This window comes from Gobius niger, assembly GCF_951799975.1.
Source record: "Gobius niger genome assembly, chromosome: 12".
NCBI lineage: Eukaryota > Metazoa > Chordata > Actinopteri > Gobiiformes > Gobiidae > Gobius > Gobius niger.
Window position 1 is genome coordinate 2,691,286 of NC_136863.1, and position 17,835 is coordinate 2,709,120.

Consider the following 17,835-nt stretch of genomic DNA (forward strand, 5'->3'; position numbering starts at 1 on the left):
ATGAAACTCTGGTCCGCCAAAAGACTCTTGAACTTTTCCATTTCACTCTTTGACAAATCTTTCAAAGTCGTTTGCAGCATGAGGGGGAGAGCCTTTGTTACTTTACATCCTTTCAGCAACCTGGCAATGTAAAAGGACATGACATGCAGTAAAACCGTGAGAGAAAAGAAACATTCAGTTAAAATCAGCAGTGATCAAAGGAGGGGACAGAGGAATAGCCGAAGCAGAAGATTTTAGTCTTTTTTACATTTGAGTTATGATATTGCAAACTTACGGAGATTGTTCACCCTGGCCCGTCCGCTGGAAATAAGAAACGCCAGAGTCAGAGCATGGGAAAACATATGTGTTATCATGCTATCTATTTCAACAGCACAAACGGAGCTGTGTTCACGGAAATTCACGGCAAATACACAAGGCAATTCAAAGTGCTTCACAGTTGCATAAATATAAGAAACAGATCAAATCAATAAAAACATCAACATAGAATTAATCAATTACAGTAAAAGGCGAGAGTGCAGATAAAATACTTTCATATTCACGGGCAAAAAGAACTGTTTTCAGCCTGGATTTGAACATTGTCAGAGTTGAGGCCTGTCTCACATCCTCGTGAAGACTGTTCCAGATTTTAGCTTTGGTCTCACTGTGTTTAGTCCTGACTCTGGAACCACCAGGAGGCCCCTCCCTGAAGCTCTCAGGGCCCGAGATGGTTCATACGGCTGTAACATGTCAGAGATGGACTTTGGTGCTAAACCATGAAAAGACTTGTAATTGAAATAATACAACTTTTGTGTGGATAATACATCCACACAAAAGAGTTGTATCCAGGTTTATGCTCAAATTTGACAAATTGTCCGAAGGGTTTTTTATGATGAAAACAATAATCTGTTTATATGGGTCATATTTGGTCTAAAATCAGGCCACGAGCGTACAGTGCCTCACTCAAATCAGGCCATAAACATTAAGCAATAGGTACATTCTTTAAATGTTCCCATCGTATATAACGCCATGAGTCTGTGTTTTTCTGTAAACTCTCAAAGCCCGCTCATTGCATACTGCATATTTTACTAAAATGTAGAATTTTCCACGGGGTGAAGTCAGACGCTACAAAGGTAAGTTGGCTTTGATAACTGTGCGTCAGGTCAGGCCGCAGGGTGCTGACGTCATGGCGCCCGTCCTGCTGCTCCAGCGATCACAAACCAAAGGGACCGGGGTCGGTGACTGATCACTTTCAAACGTCGCCCTATCTCTCCTCACTTTAATGTGTTGCAGAGATGCTTTGGAGCCGACTTGGAAACTGAGAGACTTACCTGTTTCTTCCTATGTCTCACCACCAGGAAGATGATGATGCCAATGATGCCAATGATGACGATCATGATGACGAAGGTCACCAGTCCGATCCCAGCTGAACTGAGAGCAGGGTGATCTGTGGCAGAGACACATCACTCATGATGAAGAATGACACTGTTTTTATACATTCATTATGATGGACGGTTCCTGAGACCCACCTGCCTCTCTGAGCTCGGTCCTGGAGGTGAAGTTGGAGTCGTCCGTGTGGAGCTCACAGACAAACTTTCCCTCCTGCTCTGGGCCCAGGTCCTTCAGCCTCAGACTGCCCGACTCCGACACAGCCTCCACAAACGGCCTCCAGGGGGCAGCGACGGAGACCTCTGCTCCGCTCCTGGTCACGATGGGATGAATGTAGTTGAAGGTCCACTTCAGGCTCTTTCCTGGAGCCGTGGTGTCCACACAGGGGATGGTGACGTTTGCTGACCTCTCCACTGGAGCTGAGGACACACATATTTACCACTGTTCAATTCAATTCAACTTTTTTACAGACTCGAGGTCCAAAGGGACAGAGTGACATCACAAACAAACAACACCAAAAATACCAAAAATTACAGAGTCACTTTAAAAAGACAGCTATAGCACTAAAGGTGACATGTTCATTCCCAGCCTTTTATCAGCGCAGCTCGCCTTATGGCTGCACAAGAGATCATTAGCCCCCGTTTTCTTTAAATAGGTCAGCTGGGTCGATCAAAGCATAGAAATAAAGGAGAAGTGGTGTTTAATCCTAACGTATGCAGACAGTTTGCAAGTCGCTTTCAGAGTCCGTTAGCATTAGCCTGCTCAATGTTTTTTTCCTGTGGCCGTTAGCATTAGCCTCAAACATCACCAACAATCCAGATGTTTTCAGCTGTTGTCAACCATCGACCACATTTAGGTGATATCGAAGCCTCGCTCTAAATAATTTCTGAATTTACAGACGAGACATAAACCGATCATCAGAAATACGGATACTGGAAAAGATACGTAAGTCCTATCGGTTATCAATTCTAAATATCTTATACTGAACAGATTCCTTTTTGGCTCACACCATTGTGAGAATATAACTTGGTGCCCCAAGCACAAATGTTTCATTGGTGCCCCTTCCCCCAGAACAGAGTTTCTCTGCTCCGCCCCTGCAGCCGCATTGGCCACATTTGTTTAACAATTCTTTCTCATCGTTCTTATTAAATATGGGCCCATTTTTGTCAGCTGCGTTAATAAAACAGTGCGCCATTCGTTCGCTAAGGCCTCAATTTCGTGCATTATTCATTCACTCCATACGTGGTGGTGACAAGCTACTATTGTAGCCACAGCTGCCCTGGGGTAGATTGAGGGAAGCGAGGCAACCCGTCTGCCCCATCGGCCCCTTTGATCATCATCAACCACTGACAAAAGGTCTCCCGTCCAAGTACTGACCAGGCCCTCCCTGCTGAGCTTCCAGTTCTGACGGGATCAGGCAGAGCAAAGGCGGTTTGGCCACAAGCAGAGCCGGTGCTGGCCCTTCTGGGGCCCTAAGCAAAAATCCACACGGGGGCCCGACAGTAGCGTCCCATGGCTATTCGACGAAGAGCGAATCCATTCATGGTCAAAACAGTTCCACTGTTCCAGGGCAGAAGCAGAACATACAGACCTCAATTCAGGCCCCGCCCCCTGTGTGAGGACCACTAACCACTAAGCCACTGTGAGACTGGGATTTAGGACGACTACTAGTCTATTTCCCTTTTAAAATAGTAAATGGCAAATGGTCCCATTCTCTCACCTCTGGTCCCTGACCCACAGATTGGGAACCGCTGATTTAAAACTAACTGAAACCTGCACCTGACGGTTGTTTCTGTCTGAACACTGAGAATTATTCTGTGAGTCGCCCGACTCGTTATAGACTGTGCACATTCAGAGAACCAGAGTTACTGTAAGTAACTGTGCTCATGAGAACCATGTGGATTCAACTCAACAAAAAGGCCACGGACAGGCTTTTTACTCTCGTCTACAACTCGCTAAACTACTGTCCTGATGCTCCAGACTCACCAGACACAATAAGAAGAGAGTTTAAATGAGAGAGAGGCCCAGAGTTGCAGCCCAGAGTCCGCGCAGAGAAAACATGAGAGCAGCGCCCGGGACACGGTGACATGATGCAGCCGCGGAGGAGCCGAGTATGAGGCGAAGCATGAGGCGAAGCACCGGGAGACAGACGCCGAGCGGACACGAGCGGAGAAGCACTCGCGCTTTGGAAGAGACAGGGGGAGGCGGTCGGTCTCTCCTGCTCATCCACTTCAGACTGCTCTGTTTGGGTTTTATATGTGGCGAAGTAGGCGGAGAGTGAGTGCGCGCTGGAAGAGCCTGTCCCGTAATAAACGCGCTGATTAATCAGTGAAACAACACCGTAGTTTGACTGAGGCGGGGCCCTTGCGGCTGCGGGGGCCCTACGCACCTTGCGTAGTTTGCGTATAGCAAGAACCGGCTCTGGCCACAAGCACTCATTGCACTGGTCGTGCTGTTCAATGGTTGTAATGTGCAATACTATAAATTAAAAATTGTCCTAGATCAAAATTGAAAGATTTCAATTGGGTACCATAAAGTTATCCAAATTATAGAAGCAACACTTTAACTGCTGCTGTTGCTCCGTTGTCGTTGCTATAACGACTCAAACTACACAATAGTAACTTAGGGGCGAGACGTGGATCACGACCTCCTCCTTTTAACACATCACACAGTATAGGAGGTAAACATCATCCACCAAGTCAACTAGTCAGGGCAGCTGGGCGGGGCCTCCACCCACTCTCAACAGGCCACTACACACTCTGGCTTTTTAACACCACCTCACTAGAGGGTGCACAAACTGGACGTGTCATTGATCTAATATCGATAACAAATAGTGGATAGTAATGACAATAAGGAAGTGGCAAGATGGCAGATTATAAAGTCCAGTATGACCATAATATGAAATCGGACATTCACTGATAATGACAAGAATGACAATTGTCATGATAAATAACAATAACTACTAATCACATTTATTACTATTTTGTATTAGCATGCTGTGCTAATGATATGAAATGGTAAAACTTCCTTGTTTGCCAGTGCTGCAAAAGTCTGTTGATCCTATGTTGACAATTGTACAGTAGGAAAAAACTTAACTCACAAAAACATATAGGTATATATTTGTGTTCTGACACTGATATAGAACCCTCAGAAAGGATTGTACTTTGTTTATTTAATGTAAAAGTAATGTATAACTGTAATGTACATGAACAAGGGGTTGGCACTTATGAGCTTTTGCTTCAGTCGACTCCCTTTGAGCTTCCATTAACTGTGTGATTGTGAAACTCTGGAGGAAGAGAAAATGTTAATTGCTCAAATAAACTACACAAACAAACAAACAAAAATAAATAAATGTAGCTAATAACAAACTGATGGTTAGGTTTAGTCTTATCCTGAAATGTAGCAATGGAATGTAAGCTTGTTTTCCCAAAGCACTTCACGTGGGGTGGGGAATGCTGAAGTGAAACTCACGCTGCAGGCAGTAGGTGGCGCTCTTCCAGCTGGTGTAAGTGCTGACGTTACAGGTGCAGCACTGCGGAGCCTGAGGGCCCAGAGGCAGGGAGCTGCTGACGGAGTACAGACCGTCCTCCATCGGCTCCTCCTGGGTCTGGAGCTCAGAGGGGGGGGTCCAGCTGACGTTGGGCTGTGGGTAAACGCCCTCAGACCTGCAGACCAGAACATCTCCTCTCTGCTCCAAGGTCACGGCCTTCACAGGAGCTGCACCAAACAACAAACACACACTCACCACAGACCCTCATCTCCCACCGAAACAGCCAAGCTTTGCTGATCAATGTCGCACTGTTTTGACCTGTTCAGATTGAGACGTACCTTCCACTCTCAGATTCACCCACATGTCTGATCGCTTATGGCTGATTTTGTGGATTCGACAGAGGTACAGTCCCTCGTCCTCAGTCCTCACTGTGGACAGCTGCACTGAAGCGTTTCCTCCCGACACTTGCTCTGGAAACATAGAAGTGCGCGCTCGATAGGCCTCAGACTGTCTCCCCAACACATCAGCGCCGATTTCAATAGCATGAACCAAAGCATGAAGCAATCTTCCATCTCTGGATTTGTACCACTCGATATTTTGAAGATCATTCTCTTTGTCCTCAAATCTACAGGGCAGGACACAGGTCTCCCTGACCAGGCAGGACACGCTGATGGCCTCTGTGAAGAGAGACACACAGGACACACATCAGGACCTGGGGCGGAGCCATCTCTCAGAAGAAAGGGCTCAGGCTCGGTGCCCCTTGGATACAGGACGTCAAACAATATGCAGGAATGAAACACAGTTAAACCAATAGTATTGCTGCAAAACAGAGCTGTCCGAGTAATTCATGAAGTTGGGTTTTTGGACCACACAAGCCCATTATTTTTAAAATCAAGGTTCATGACGTTTTGTGACATTGTTGAGTTCCAAACTGTACAGATGTTATACAGAGCAAGGTACAAACTGTACAGATGTTATACAGAGCAAGGTACAAACTGTACAGGTGTTATACAGAGCAAGGTGCAAACTGTACAGATGTTATACAGAGCAAGGTACAAACTGTACAGATGTTATACAGAGCAAGGTACAAACTGTACAGGTGTTATACAGAGCAAGGTGCAAACTGTACAGATGTTATACAGAGCAAGGTACAAACTGTACAGGTGTTATACAGAGCAAGGTACAAACTGTACAGATGTTATACAGAGCAAGGTGCAAACTGTACAGATATTATACAGAGCAAGGTGCAAACTGTACAGATATTATACAGAGCAAGGTACAAACTGTACAGATGTTATACAGAGCAAGGTGCAAACTGTACAGATGTTATACAGAGCAAGGTACAAACTGTACAGATGTTATACAGAGCAAGGTGCAAACTGTACAGATATTATACAGAGCAAGGTACAAACTGTACAGATGTTATACAGAGCAAGGTGCAAACTGTACAGATGTTATACAGAGCAAGGTGCAAACTGTACAGATATTATACAGAGCAAGGTACAAACTGTACAGATGTTATACAGAGCAAGGTACACACTGTACAGATGTTATACAGAGCAAGGTACAAACTGTACAGATGTTATACAGAGCAAGGTGCAAACTGTACAGGTGTTATACAGAGCAAGGTACAAACTGTACAGATGTTATACAGAGCAAGGTGCAAACTGTACAGGTGTTATACAGAGCAAGGTACAAACTGTACAGGTGTTATACAGAGCAAGGTGCAAACTGTACAGATGTTATACAGAGCAAGGTACAAACTGTACAGGTGTTATACAGAGCAAGGTACAAACTGTACAGATGTTATACAGAGCAAGGTGCAAACTGTACAGGTGTTATACAGAGCAAGGTACAAACTGTACAGATGTTATACAGAGCAAGGTGCAAACTGTACAGGTGTTATACAGAGCAAGGTGCAAACTGTACAGATGTTATACAGAGCAAGGTGCAAACTGTACAGATGTTATACAGAGCAAGGTACAAACTGTACAGATGTTATACAGAGCAAGGTGCAAACTGTACAGATGTTATACAGAGCAAGGTACAAACTGTACAGATGTTATACAGAGCAAGGTACAAACTGTACAGATGTTATACAGAGCAAGGTACAAACTGTACAGGTGTTTTACAGAGCAAGGTACAAACTGTACAGGTGTTTTACAGAGCAAGGTACAAACTGTACAGATGTTATACAGAGCAAGGTACAAACTGTACAGATGTTATACAGAGCAAGGTACAAACTGTACAGATGTTATACAGAGCAAGGTACAAACTGTACAGATGTTATACAGAGCAAGGTACAAACTGTACAGATGTTATACAGAGCAAGGTACAAACTGTACAGATGTTATACAGAGCAAGGTACAAACTGTGCAGGTGTTTTACAGAGCAAGGTACAAACTGTACAGATGTTATACAGAGCAAGGTACAAACTGTACAGATGTTTTACAGAGCAAGGTACAAACTGCTACCAGGCCAAACACAGAGAAGGTTCCAAGAACGCACTGGTTTTTATGAATGACGTGAAGATTTAAACTTTAGGATTCAGAAACAACAGCCCGACAATTAAAGGTGTGCAATTGTGGAATAATTTGGAGATGGAAACGATGTCCAAACATCAACCTGTTCAAATATAAATACAAACAAAAGACTTTTGAAAAGTACAGAAAAGAAGAAATGAGTTGCCACTAGAGGGAGCAATAGAGTGTTTGGAACTGTTGTCATTTCTATTGGTCAAAACAAAGTAAAGAATGAGCCCCTCCCGACGGGCTCATGAACCTCATCGTTTAATGCACTTTACAGCAGGAACATCATCTACAGAATCAGCTGTCAGGGCGGCTGGGGGGGGTTTGTTGATGGGGGGCTCCTGCCCGCTCTACACCCGGCTTTTTAACGCACCACTCGATGTAGGGGTCACATCATACACTGTACATAATAAAATATATATAAATAAGAATAATGCAATAAAAAGGCACATAGATTAACATTGTGTTGAGCCTGGAAATGATGGAGCAACAAGAACACGGAGGATAATATTAATGTGTCTTTATGTCATGAAAACAAGTGAGTCTGGCTGATATTTGGCATTGGAAACTGAAAGAAATACATGAACGGTGGCTTTGTTACTCGCTTTGTAGGATCTTACAGGAAACAAGAGCGTTCTTGTAACAGTGTTTGGTTCTGTTATTATGTGAACAGTTCAAACAGTGGCTGTGAGTTTGGTTTGCGTCAAAAAGCTGCTCTGAAAGGAAACGAGTTCTTCCTCTTTTTGCTCTTGTTCCTTGTTGTTGTTTTGTTTACATTGATCGTACTGTGAGAAATGAAAAGTTTTATCATTTTGAGTTGGGGGAAGGCGCTCATAAGCTTTTGCTTCAGCCGACTCCTTTTGAGCAAAATGTGTGATCAAATAAACAAATAAATAAAACCAGTGCGTGTGCAAGTATATTATTTTATATCACTGTACACTAGGGCTGAAAGATATCTCGATATCGCATCGATATTGAGATATGAACATTCAAGATGTCAATATCACAAAAGGAAAATCTGTCATTATCGTATTTATATCGAGATATGAACATTTTAAAACATTACAATAAAAAAGCAAGATATGAAAGATGTAGATTTTCATCAATAAAACTGCACTGTTTTGTCTTATGATTTTATTTTTCTGAAAAATGCTTTGCTTTCACTGAACCCATAGTTATATCGTATCGCATCGATATCGAGATTTCTGGCATGAATATCGAGGTATGAAAATTACTCCATGTCGTTCAGCCCTACTGTAAACACACAGGGGCGCACTGACCAGCCCGGCCCTGGACTCTGACCGGCCCGGCCCTGGACTCTGACCGGCCCGGCCCCGGACTCTGACCAGCCCGGCCCTGTACTCTGACCGGCCCGGCTCTGGACTCTGACCAGCCCGGCCCTGGACTGACCAGCCCGGCCCTGGACTGACCAGCCCGGCCCTGGACTGACCAGCCCGGCCCTGGACACTGACCAGCCCGGCCCTGGACTCTGACCGGCCCGGCCCTGGACTCTGACCGGCCCGGCCCCGGCCCCGGACTCTGACCAGCCCGGCCCTGTACTCTGACCGGCCCGGCTCTGGACTCTGACCAGCCCGGCCCTGGACTGACCAGCCCGGCCCTGGACTGACCAGCCCGGCCCTGGACTGACCAGCCCGGCCCTGGACACTGACCAGCCCGGCCCTGGACTCTGACCGGCCCGGCCCTGGACTCTGACCGGCCCGGCCCCGGCCCCGGACTCTGACCAGCCCGGCCCTGTACTCTGACCGGCCCGGCTCTGGACTCTGACCAGCCCGGCCCTGGACTGACCAGCCCGGCCCTGGACTGACCAGCCCGGCCCTGGACTCTGACCAGCCCGGCCCTGGACACTGACCAGCCCGGCCCTGGACTGACCAGCCCGGCCCTGGACTCTGACCGGCCCGGCCCTGGACTCTGACCGGCCCGGCCCTGGACTCTGACCAGCCCGGCCCCGGACTCTGACCAGCCCGGCCCAAATTAGCATAAAAGCAACACTTGTAATGTAATGTAACACAGTGTAACGCCTGATTTGAAAGCTAAGACCTACAAAAGTGATAGAAAGTTTTTGTCACGTCGCCGCATTTTTGTCACATTTTCGTTGCTTTTTCATTACTTTTCTAGTGTGTTTTCGTCACTTTTTTGTGTTTTTTTGTGTGTATTTGTAGTGTATTCGTCACTGTCTTGTGTTTTTATGTTATTATGGCTATTTTGTTGGTTTTTCATTGCTTTTCTTCATTGCTTTGTTGTGTTTTTGTGTTTTTTTGTTGCTTTGCAGTTGTGTTTTGGTCACATTTTTGTTGTGTTTTTGTGGATTGTTTGTTGGTTTTTCACAGCTTTTTATCGTTGCTTTGTTGTCAGGTTTTTTGTTGCTTTTCCGGCACATTTTCTTTTCCGTTTTCATCCTCGTCGCTATTTTGATGCTTTTCTTTTAAGCTTTTAGATTTAGGTAAAGCTTGGTTAAGGCGGGGGATAAGAGGAGGAAATCGAGAGGCCGGACTGACCCTGGAGCCGGTGGCCCTTCTGTGCTCGTCCAGAATGACCATGAGGCCAGTCCGCCCCTGTTGAAACCCATTAACCCGTTAACGTGTGCCTTTTCTTTCCTTTAGGAAGATCCTCTGCTAAAATGTCCCCGTCAGACTTTGCTAAAAGGTTGTGTTCTTCTTCGCTGCTGACTCACCTTCCCCACGCGCCGGGATCCACAGCCAGGTGAGCAGCACCAGCCGGCACAGCTCCATCTGGAGTCTGAAACGAGACATGAAGAAGTCTGAGACGCTCTGAACTCACTCCTGCTCTTCTGACGTGCTCATTCTTCCAAAGAGTTGCAAGTGGAGATTTTCTGTTTCAAGATTTCTTTCAAAAACGTCGCCTCCCCCATCGATACGACCACAAAATCGATGCTTCGTGACCTTTTGACCTACATAAGGTGCCCAAATGCAGACCCAGTTCTTGGCCCTCAAGCTTCTTTTTGAACTGACACGTCACACCAAGGGATGGTTTAACTGCAAGATGAATCATTCCCCTCAATAAACCTAAATTATGAGTGACTTTATCGATGGCTCCTCTGTCAGGTCTCATTATTGGGGAAACAGCACCCCCTGGTGGCCATGTATTTGTCCATCGTGACCTCTTTATTAACCCCTTAGAGGATCTATATCATGCTATTTTAGCCATTCCAAAGTTTTTTTCCTCACGTCATCAGATTTTTCCCCCATCTTTTTTGGGGCGGGGGGTTTTCAACTAATTTTTGTAATTTTTTTGTCAATTTTTTGTGACATTTTTGTCACATTTTTGGCCTTGAAGCCAAACTGGAGAAAATGTGCTTGGTTCCGGAGGGAGTTAAAGGATCTATATCCTGCTATTTTAGCCATTCCAAAGTGAAGTATAGGCATTTATATGATATATTGTACCTCTACCATTATGGAGCACTCATTTTGGTGATAAATATCAGTGTTTTCTGGAGGTATTTTTCAAACCCGGAAGACACAACGCTTTGATTCAGTTAACTCCGCCCCCTCTCTCCGCACATACTTTACCGTAATATAAATAAACAGCAATAAGTGAAGTTACTTCACAATGCAGTTATACAGAGTTGACATCTGCAACACAGCTTCATAAATGGCTAACACACACATGCTAATATGCTAACACACAAGCTAATATGCTAACACACAAGCTAATATGCTAACACACAAGCTAATATGCTAACACACACATGCTAATATGCTAACACACAAGCTAATATGCTAACCCACGTTCGGATTGACTCACCGCTCTGCTCCATCGCTGTTTACATTATGGGACTCGCGTTGGTTATAAAAGTTAATCCACTTTGATTCTGGCGAAGGTTCACAAACATCCATCAGTGACAGTCACAGAAAAACAATATTTTGGTGAAAGTCGCTGAATCCCGGAGAAAAAAACAACTTCAAGTGGCCTCTTCTTGAAAAAGGTTGAATAAACTCCCGTCCTCGTAGCCAAACGCGCTTCTTTTTCTCCGTGACATTATCGTTAGTTAAGAATAAAGAACAGGTGTGTCCAGTTATAACGAGCTCCATCTTCAGCTGCAGCGCAAACATGACTGATCTGTTCAGACGCTCAGGGTTTGTTTTGGCCTCAGCTGACCTGGAAGCACCTCGGGCACATCCTTTCTTTTTTTTTTTTTTCCTTCACTTTTTTTTTCTCTTTGTTTCTCTCTTACGACAGAAATAATGAAAAAGCTGTTTTACAAATTAAAATCAGGCTGTAAGACATTGCAAGTCAATTTTGCGTGATGCAAAATTGACTTTTTGGAGCTTTTAGCCATGTTGTTTTGCTATTTCCTTCAAAAACACCCCCAGAGTGGTTTGCGGCTTCATTCACGCAGCTCTCAGTAATCCTCCTGAATCCTGCTCTCTGAGGCTCCGCCCTCCTGCTCTCTGAGGCTCCGCCCTCTCCTGGTGAACGACTGACCTGCTCAGTTGTGTCGTCACAGCGGAGCGGAAGTGCTCGACGTCTGTAAAGCAATGTCTTACGGCCAGATTTTAATTTGTAAAACAGCTTTTTAATTATTTCTGTTGTAAGAAATAAATAAATAAAGGAAAAGTAAAAAAAAAAAAAAAAAAAGGATGTGCCCGAGGTGCTTCCAGGTCAGCTGAGGCCAAAACAAACCCTGAGCGTCTGAACAGATCAGTCATGTTTGCGCTGCAGCTGAAGATGGAGCTCGTTATAACTTACTCTGGACACACTCACTTTTCTCACATTCACTTTTATAACCAACGCGAGTCCCATAATGTAAACAGCGATGGACCAGAGGGTTAGTCAGTCCAAACGTGTGTTAGCATATTAGCTTGTGTGTTAGCATATTAGCTTGTGTGTTAGCCATTTATGAAGCTGTGTTGCAGATGTCAACTCCGTATAACTGCATCGTGAAGTAACTTCACTTATTGTTGTTTATTTATATTACGGTAAAGTATGTGCGGAGAAAGGGGGCGGAGTTAACTCAATCGAAGCGTTGTGTCTTCCGGGTTTGAAAAATACGTCCAGAAAACACTTTATTTATCACCAAAATGAGTGCTCCATAGTGGTAGAGGTACAATATATCATATACATGCCTATACTTCACTTTGGAATGGCTAAAATAGCATGATATAGATCCTTTAACTCCCGCCGGAACCGAGCACATTATCTCCAGTTTGGCTTTAAGGACAAAAATGTGACAAAAATGTCACAAAAAATTGACAAAAAAATTACAAAAATCAGTTGAAAACACCCCGTCCCAAAAAAGATGGAAAAAAAATCTGATGACGTGAGGAAAAAGATCCATTTAGATGAGTTTTGTAGATCTTAGCTTTCAAATGAGGCATTTGAAATTTGGGTAAAGGTGAACTGGAGAAAATGCTCTCGGTTCAGGCGGGAGTTAAGAGGTTAAACACGCTTAGCGTTTGGCCTAATTAATGATTCTCCTTGTTTTTAAATAACAAGTGTTAGAGTCACCGCTTAACAAGAGGATTGTGACACACTATTACAACTTTGTGACAATATATATTAGATCCATTTAGATGAGTTCTGTAGGTCTTAGCTTTCAAATGAGACGTCACTGACCTGGCTGTGACCTTTTAGATTTGGGTGAAGCTGAACTGGAGAAAACGCACTCGGTTAAGGTTGGGGTTAAGAGGGAATGTTGTGCACCTGCTGTTGAAGTGTTGATTATGCAGTCCCGAGTTTAACCTCTTAACTCCCACCTGAACGGATCCCATTTTCTCCAGTTTGGCTTTACCCTAATCAAAAAGCTTCTTGGGAAAAGAAGCACCAAAACAGCCACAAAAAATGAGAAGAAAACAAGGATGTAAACGCAACAAAAATGTGACAAAAATTCAACAAAAATGTGACAAAAACTCAACCAAAAAGTGACAAAACTTCAACAAAAATGTGACAAGAATTCAACAAAAATGTGACAAAAATTCAACAAAAAATCAACAAAAATGTGACAAAAAATCAACAAAAATGTGACAAAAAATCAACAAAAATGTGACAAAAATTCAACTAAAATGTGACAAAAATTCAACAAAAATGTGACAAAAATTCAACAAAAATGTGACAAAAATTCAACAAAAATGTGACAAAAATTCAACAAAAATGTGACAAAAATTCAACAAAAATGTGACAAAAAATCTACAAAAATTCAACAAAAATTCAACAAAAATTCAACAAAAATGTGACAAAAAATCAACAAAAATGTGACAAAAATTCAACAAAAATGTGACAAAAATTCAACAAAAATGTGACAAAAAAAAACAAAAAAAAAACATAAAGGTGACACAACACAGCAACAACGCGAGGAAAAAGATCAGTTTTGTGGTTCTTAGCTTTCAAATGAGGTGTTACACAGACCTATATAATGATCAAAGAGGACAGAAGGCATTCGGTTCAGGCGGGTGGTAAGAGGTTTAACAGATCCAAGTGGTGTAAAAGGAAAGTGAAACAAGTTTGACACAGTGTGGAGTTTGCAGGAAGAAAAGGAAATACTGGACTTAAAGGGGGGGTGTTATGCAAAATGAACTTTTTCCAGCTTTCCATCATGTTATTCTCTCACTCCCTCATTAAAAACATGGCTGAAGTGTTGCCTTGGCACATTCACGTATTTCTGAGTAATCTGTAAAAACTCTGATGGCGGCCATTTTAGGGATAGGTTTGCCTGAGTCCTCCTAGGAACGCCCCCACCTCCTGGAGACGCCTCCGAGCTTTGGTCACCAGCCGAGTAACCAACCACTGCTCCTCAGCAGAACCCCCTCCCCACTGATGCCACAGACAGCGTGTGGAGGGGGCGTGTCTAAAGGCTCAGAGGTTCTTAAAGAGACAGAGGCCTATTTCAAGACATTCACTGCAGCCATTTTGAGAGAGACATTTTATACAAGGCAGTTATTCTAATTTACTGCATTGACAGACCAACAGAAGGTTTGCTCATCATTGTAGTGAGATATAGAACACATTAAGTCCGTAGGTTATGTGAGTTCTATCATTGTTCACAAACAGAGCATTGGTTCTTGCGCTGTAAAAGACCTGTGATTATAATAAACACGCCTGGATAAATCAGCTCTTTCCTCACCATTCATTCACCAAAACATCCTTTGAAGAACGTGGATAACAAAAACAACAACAACAAAAACAGACAAAAACTAAATCTGTTCAGTTCAATAAGAAAGTCCCGTATTCGACACTCACCTCGCCTGCTCAGGTGCCTCTAATGCAGCCTCTCCTTTAACTGGAAGTCATGTGTCTCAAATAGGTCCCGCCCACCTTCCAAGACACAAAACTGCTGATGAACAGGTTTTATGGAACTCGATAAGGAAGTAATGGCAAAACAGATACACAACATAAACAAACGTCCCTAAAACTGAATTAAAACCTGGTTAAAACAGATTAAACCTTGTTAGTCTCTTAACCTCTTACCACCCGCCTGAACCAAAGGCATTCTGTCCTCTTTGGCTGTTATATAGGCCTGTGTAACACCTCATTTGAAAGACCCACAAAAGTGATCTTTTTCCTCGCGTTGTTGCTGTGTTGTGTCACCTTTTGTATGTTTTTTCTTTTCTTTTTTTTTTGACACTTTTTGTTGAATTTTTGTCACATTTTTGTTGAGTTTTTGTCACATTTTTGTTGATTTTTTGTCATTTTTTGTTGAATTTTTGTCACATTTTTGTTGAATTTTTGTCATTTTTTGTCTCATTTTTGTTGAATTTTTGTCACATTTTTGTTGATTTTTTGTCATTTTTTGTCACATTTTTGTCACATTTTTGTCACATTTTTGTCACATTTTTGTCACATTTTTTTCTTATTTTTTGTCACATTTTTTTCTTATTTTTTGTCACATTTTTGTATTTTTTGTCACATTTTTGTTGATTTTTTGTCACATTTTTGTTGAATTTTTGTCATTTTTTGTCACATTTTTGTCATATTTTTGTTAATTTTTTGTCATTTTTTGTTGATTTTTTGTCATTTTTTGTCATTTTTTGTCACTTTTTGTTGATTTTTTGTCACATTTTTGTTGAATTTTTGTCACATTTTTGTTGAATTTTTGTCACATTTTTGTTGAATATTTGTCACATTTTTGTTGAATTTTTGTCACATTTTTGTTGAATTTTTGTCACTTTTTTGTTGAATTTTTGTCACATTTTTGTTGCATTTTTGTTGAATATTTGTCACATTTTTGTCACATTTTTGTCACATTTTTGTCGCGTTTACATCCTTGTTTTCTTCTCATTTTTTGTGGCTCTTTTGGCGCCTCTTTTCCCAAGAAGCTTTTTGATTAGGGTAAAGCCAAACTGGAGAAAATGTGCTCTGTTCATGTGGGAGTTAAGAGGTTAAACCCACATGAACAGAGCAAATCTAGAAGCTTCTTGAACAAATGAAACGTTAATGATGCGACAAAAAGGCGTTTAGAGAGTGGGTTCGAGACAGGAGAGGAGACCAGTGGTGACAGTTTGTTATTTTTATATTTTTATACCAATATACTGTCCATCCTTTAAAAAATGCAAATAAAAATAGTTTAAATTAAGATCACTCAGGGTCTGTAAAACAGACAGGAAATGTGCAAACAGTTAAGTAGTTTAAAAAAGAGGCATCTTTTGTACAATGAGTAAAAGCAAAAATCTTAAGAGGCAGAAATATAAACAATAAGGAAATAAAGAATAAAAAGGTCCCGTGCAGTGGGTGGGAGGTGCTGTGATGGAGGTGAAAGGTCAAATACGCACTAATATCAACTTTTTTATTTCAACATAAAAAGTTGCATAATGTTTCTCATTAGCAATTTTATGCAAAACATATCTACGTTTTGCAGGATGTGCAAAACCTCAACCATTATTTGATTTGTGCTGCCACCTAGTGGACACGTCGTAGTAGTGCAATATATCATTTCCCCAGTGTCACTTCTCCATCTAAAAGAGAAGGGAAAGCTGCAGACCCGGAGCCGAGACAGAAACACCGTGAAGCGATTTCTTATGAACCAATTGTCAGAAATCGTAGATGCTTAGAAATTAGTCCATCCATCCATTTTCTTCCGCTTTATCCGGGGCCGGGTCGTGGGGGCAGCAGTCTCAGCAGAGATGCCCAGACTTCCCGGTCCACACACACCTCCTCCAGCTGTTCTGGGGAGACCCCGAGGCGACACCAGGCCAGCTCGGAGACATAGAGGTGACGGGTCAGACGAAGAGCAGCTCTCAAGACTCCTATGGACAGTGATATAGCAAGGACAGTGACGTCGCCCGGCATGGCGCAGCCGGGGCCCCACCCTGGAGCCAGGCCTGGGGTTGGGGCCCGAACGCGAGCGTCTGGTGGCCGGGCCTTTGCCCACGGGGCCCGGCCGGGCACAGCCCGAAGGGACGACGTGGGCCTGCCCTCCTGTGGACCCACCACCCGCAGAGGGATCCGTAGGGGTCGGGTGCGGAGAGGACTGGGTGGCAGTCAGAGGCAGCTTAGAAATTAGTAAAAACAATAAATAATCCCATCTACATGATACCAAAAAAATGCAATTGCAGGCTGTAAAGTAAATATATAATTTATTCATAATTATGTATTACGGGTAGGCTACTTTTTACTTTCTGTGGCAAATGATTGCATATCTTAATTTTAAAGAATCTTGCCCTGGACACTCCTGAGATTTTTTTTTTTTTTTTTTAATGATTTAAAACAGACGAAAGAGCAGAAGAAAACATGGCATCACTCGCCGCGCCGCCATCTCTGTGGTTTTGGTCGAGTGTGGCGACGGCTTCCGCCTTTTGGGGGAATGAAGTCCCGCCTCTCGGTGCGTGATTGGAACAATGTGGGTAAAATCGTAAAAAAGGCTAACTTATGTGTGTAACAAAGAAAACCAAACAAAAGCTATTTACATATTTACAACTGTACAGAATCTAACTAAACCAAAGAAAACCAAAATGTACACAAAACAAAGTTACTGAAATAAGCTGCTAAGGCTTAAGGAAATCAAAAACCAGTGTTCCTAGAAAACAAAGTATTTTCTTAACATAAAGGAACACAGACACACAATGGCGTTCTGGCCACAAAGACCTGGGGCCTTTCCGTTCCCTCGTCCCTTCTCCTACACCCTTCCACTCAGGCCTCAGTGAGGGCACCTCCTGGTTCACTCATCGGAGAAATGAGGTGTGTTTAAGATGAAGTGGCCTCGCCTCGATTCCAGACGAGACCAGGCGGTGGCGCTCAAGAACAGGGAGGAGCCTCAGATCAAGGCAGACACATCTCAGCCCCGAGAACAGGGAGGAGCCTCAGATCACGCAGCGTCTCAGGCCGAGAACAGGGAGGAGCCTCAGATCAAGGCAGACACATCTCAGCCCCGAGAACAGGGAGGAGCCTCAGATCACGCAGCGTCTCAGCCCCGAGAACAGGGAGGAGCCTCAGATCACGCAGCGTCTCAGGCCGAGAACAGGGAGGAGCCTCAGATCACGC

General features: G+C 43.4%; 1 protein-coding gene across 1 annotated transcript; it reads right to left on the reverse strand.

Moving 5' to 3' along the window:
• Positions 1 to 270: 270 nt before the first annotated feature.
• LOC306971981 (uncharacterized protein) lies at positions 271 to 5,402 on the reverse strand (the record flags this gene model as incomplete). The annotated part of the gene is made up of 5 exons (XM_079568424.1): positions 5,194 to 5,402; positions 4,837 to 5,082; positions 1,506 to 1,784; positions 1,308 to 1,423; positions 271 to 300 (listed from the first exon to the last, which is right to left on the reverse strand). The coding sequence occupies exons 1-5, from the start codon at positions 5,333 to 5,335 to the stop codon at positions 271 to 273; spliced, it is 813 nt and encodes a 270-aa protein (XP_079424550.1). The 5' UTR covers positions 5,336 to 5,402.
• Between the last annotated feature and the right edge of the window lie 12,433 nt (positions 5,403 to 17,835).